General features: G+C 56.9%; 2 protein-coding genes across 3 annotated transcripts in view; both read right to left on the bottom strand.

The window, feature by feature from the left end:
* The window catches only part of LOC105508997 (elongation factor 1-delta-like), a 15,470-nt gene that overhangs the window by 4,657 nt on the left and 7,970 nt on the right, over window positions 1-2,843 (bottom strand). Inside the window, exon 4 of one of the 2 annotated variants that reach the window (XM_011938073.1) lies at window positions 38-130. In XM_011938073.1, the coding sequence (XP_011793463.1) occupies window positions 38-130 (93 nt within the window). Of the gene's footprint in view, window positions 1-37; window positions 775-2,843 lie in introns of those variants that run through there. The other variant, XM_011938072.1, reaches the window with a different exon arrangement.
* LOC105508998 overlaps window positions 1-2,843 on the bottom strand; it is a gene marked incomplete at its 5' end in the record, with an annotated part of 37,182 nt that overhangs the window by 30,883 nt on the left and 3,456 nt on the right. The window lies entirely within an intron of this gene.

Below are 2,843 nucleotides of genomic sequence, written 5' to 3'. Positions count from 1 at the left end.
CTGGCGGCTGCTGGGCGGAGGCGGCCGCCTGCGTGGCCTCACGCTCGTAGAAGCGCCGCTCGGCCTCCTCATATTTGTGCTTGTCTTCCCACACGGTCTCCAGGGCGCAGGAGGCCTTCCCGCTCCTCATCTTCCGGACACAGCGATAAAAAGCAAGCAGAGGGCAGAGTTGCAACACTGCGGGTGGCCGTGGCCCCGTGCCCACCCTCCCTGTGGCTGCCCTCCCAGGGCAGGGGCTGAGGATGCTCCCCCGTGGGGCTTTCATGAGATGACATTCAAGGACTCGAAAGTCAAGCCCATGTGAGGGATGCTCTGTTGTAAAGAGAACACAGACCGGGCGCAGTGGCTCACGCCTGTCATCGCAGCACTTTGGGAGGCCAAGTGCCTCCCAATACGTGAACAATACATACTTTTTTAAAGTGAATGTATGGCCCGTGAAATATCTGAGACATACTTATACTATAAAATTTTTCATCATTTATCTGAAATAGGCTTTAACTGGCTAACTGGCTTTCTCTGCATTTTTGCACAGGACAGGCTTGGCCACCCCAGTGTGGTGGCCGGTGTTCCCATCCCACAGAACGGCCTCTGTGGCTGTCCTGGCCACAGCACTACCACCCCCAGAGCACACTCAAAGGTCTTAGAAAAGAGGAAGCCTCGGCCGGGCGCGGTGGCTCACCCCTGTAATCCCAGCACTTTGGGAGGCCTAGGCGGATGGATCACAAGGTCTGGAGATTGAGACCATCCTGGCTAACATGTTGAAACCCTGTCTCTACTGAAAACACATACACACACACACACAAAAAAAACAAACTAGCTGGACGAGGTGGCGGGAGCCTGTAGTCCCAGCTACTCGGGAGGCTGAGACAAAAGAATGGCGTGAAGCTGGGAGGCGGAGCTTGCAGTGAGCAGAGTCCGCCACTGCACTCCAGCCTGGGCGACAGAGCGACTCCGTCTCAAAAAAAAAAAAAAAAAAAAAAATGACAGCGGGGGGCCATGGGCCACACAGGAGTGCTCCCTTCAGACCTCATGCGCCCCGCGGGTTGGACTGTGACTGCCGGGGACCAGTGACACCCTGTTGTTTCCTTCTTCTTGTTCCCATTTTGAAAGGGAAGGCCTGTCCCACAGTTGTATTTTGGGAGCAGATAATTTGTCTTCCAGTTTCACTGGTCCACAGATGGAGAGGAATTTTGCCTCAGGATGGACCACGCAATCCCCCATGCCTGATTGGATGGGATTCTGGACTTCGGGGGGACACTGTGGGGGACCCAGGCTTCTGCAGATGTTGGTGGGGAGCAATGCACCTTACGAATGAGGAAATGAGAATCTCCGACGCCCACGTCCCAACCCCCAGAGCCTGCAAATCCACTACCTTATGTGGCAAAAAGAAGAATCAGCAAATATGATTAAACTCAGGATTTTGAGGTGGGGAACATCCTGGACCTGGGATCCTGGTGGGCCCAAAGCAAACACAAGAACCACGTAAGTGACAGAGGGAGGCAGGAGGCTCGGAGAGAGGCGTGAGATGGCAGTGGAGGCGGGGGTGACGAGGTTGCCTGCTGGCCACCTCGAAACAAGCAACATGGGCATCCACTGGAATCTGGGAGAGGCAAAGGCACAGACTCCTCCCGAGCCCTGGGAAGGATGGCAACCTTGCTGACACTGGGGTCAGCCTCGTGAGACACATTTCAGACTTGTGGCCTGGAAACCCGGCATGATACATATGTACTGTTTCCAGTGTGAAGCTGTGGAAAGCCATAGCAGCAGCCACAGAAATACTGACCCCGTTCTCGGGGCCAGGACAGTATCCCATCCCAGGGAGAACACAGTCCCAACTCCTTGGTATTCCAACCCTTCCCCAATCAGCCTGTCAGGCTGCAGCCACTGCCTCCAACTTCTGACCTCAGCCCGGGGCCTGGAGGCCAAGCAGGGCTACAGGGCTCCTCTCTGGGTCTCCAACTCAAGATGGTGCCAACTCTAGGCTCGGAACTCCTCGCGCCTTGCAGAACTGGCAGAACCACTACTTCTCTCTCCCTAGTGAGGCAAGATCTAAGAGGGAATGCAGGAAGCCCTGGCAGACACACAGTCCTGCCACGGGGAGCAAGCAGGGAGGCACAGGCCCTCACGGCAGGTGCCCACAGCACACCCTGCGAATGGCACCACTCAGCTCCCAGCCGGCCCCGCAGCAACGGCCAGTGTGACCGCCAGCAGGCAGACAAGAGGTAAGCACGGAAGGGACGCGAGAGTAAGAACACTGTCCGTGGCAGTCCGGGCCTGGAGGCCACACAGCCACACGTCCCAGGAGCACAGCGCTGTGCACTCTGCCCTGACTCTGCTGTGAGGCCAAACAACCAGCAGCATCAGGAAAAATCAGACATGCTACTTGGCCGAGCAGGAGCCCGCGGGTCCGTGGGCCGCGGGTACTCACTCCGGCCAGGGATTTCTGGATGTTCTCTCTGGCTCTCGCAATGTCACGAAGGATCACGCTGGCGCCATTCTCCTGCAGACAGTGCAGAAAGAACCAGTCTTTTTTTTTTTATTATTAAAAAAGAATTTAATTAAAAAACAAACCAAAAAATCCCATGAACCCTCACATAAAGACAGCAAGAAAGTATTGCACAGAACGAGAGCTCAGCAGGCCAGAAAAGTGGGAGGTGCCTGAGGCTGTGATGACAGGCACAGGCGCCCATGTCTGCGGGGAACGAGTGCCAGGCCTGGCCCCACGCCACCTGCACGGGCACCAGCAGGAGGGCCCTGAGCAGACCCAGCCCCGGGGGCCTGGCCAAGGCCGCCTGCCCCAAGACCCCACGCCCAGCACCCACAGCAGAGCCACTGGGCCAGGG

The sequence above is a fragment of the Colobus angolensis genome, unplaced genomic scaffold (assembly GCF_000951035.1).
Source record: "Colobus angolensis palliatus isolate OR3802 unplaced genomic scaffold, Cang.pa_1.0 Scaffold17, whole genome shotgun sequence".
Taxonomy (NCBI): domain Eukaryota; kingdom Metazoa; phylum Chordata; class Mammalia; order Primates; family Cercopithecidae; genus Colobus; species Colobus angolensis.
This window is presented reverse-complemented; position numbering and strand designations above follow the sequence as displayed.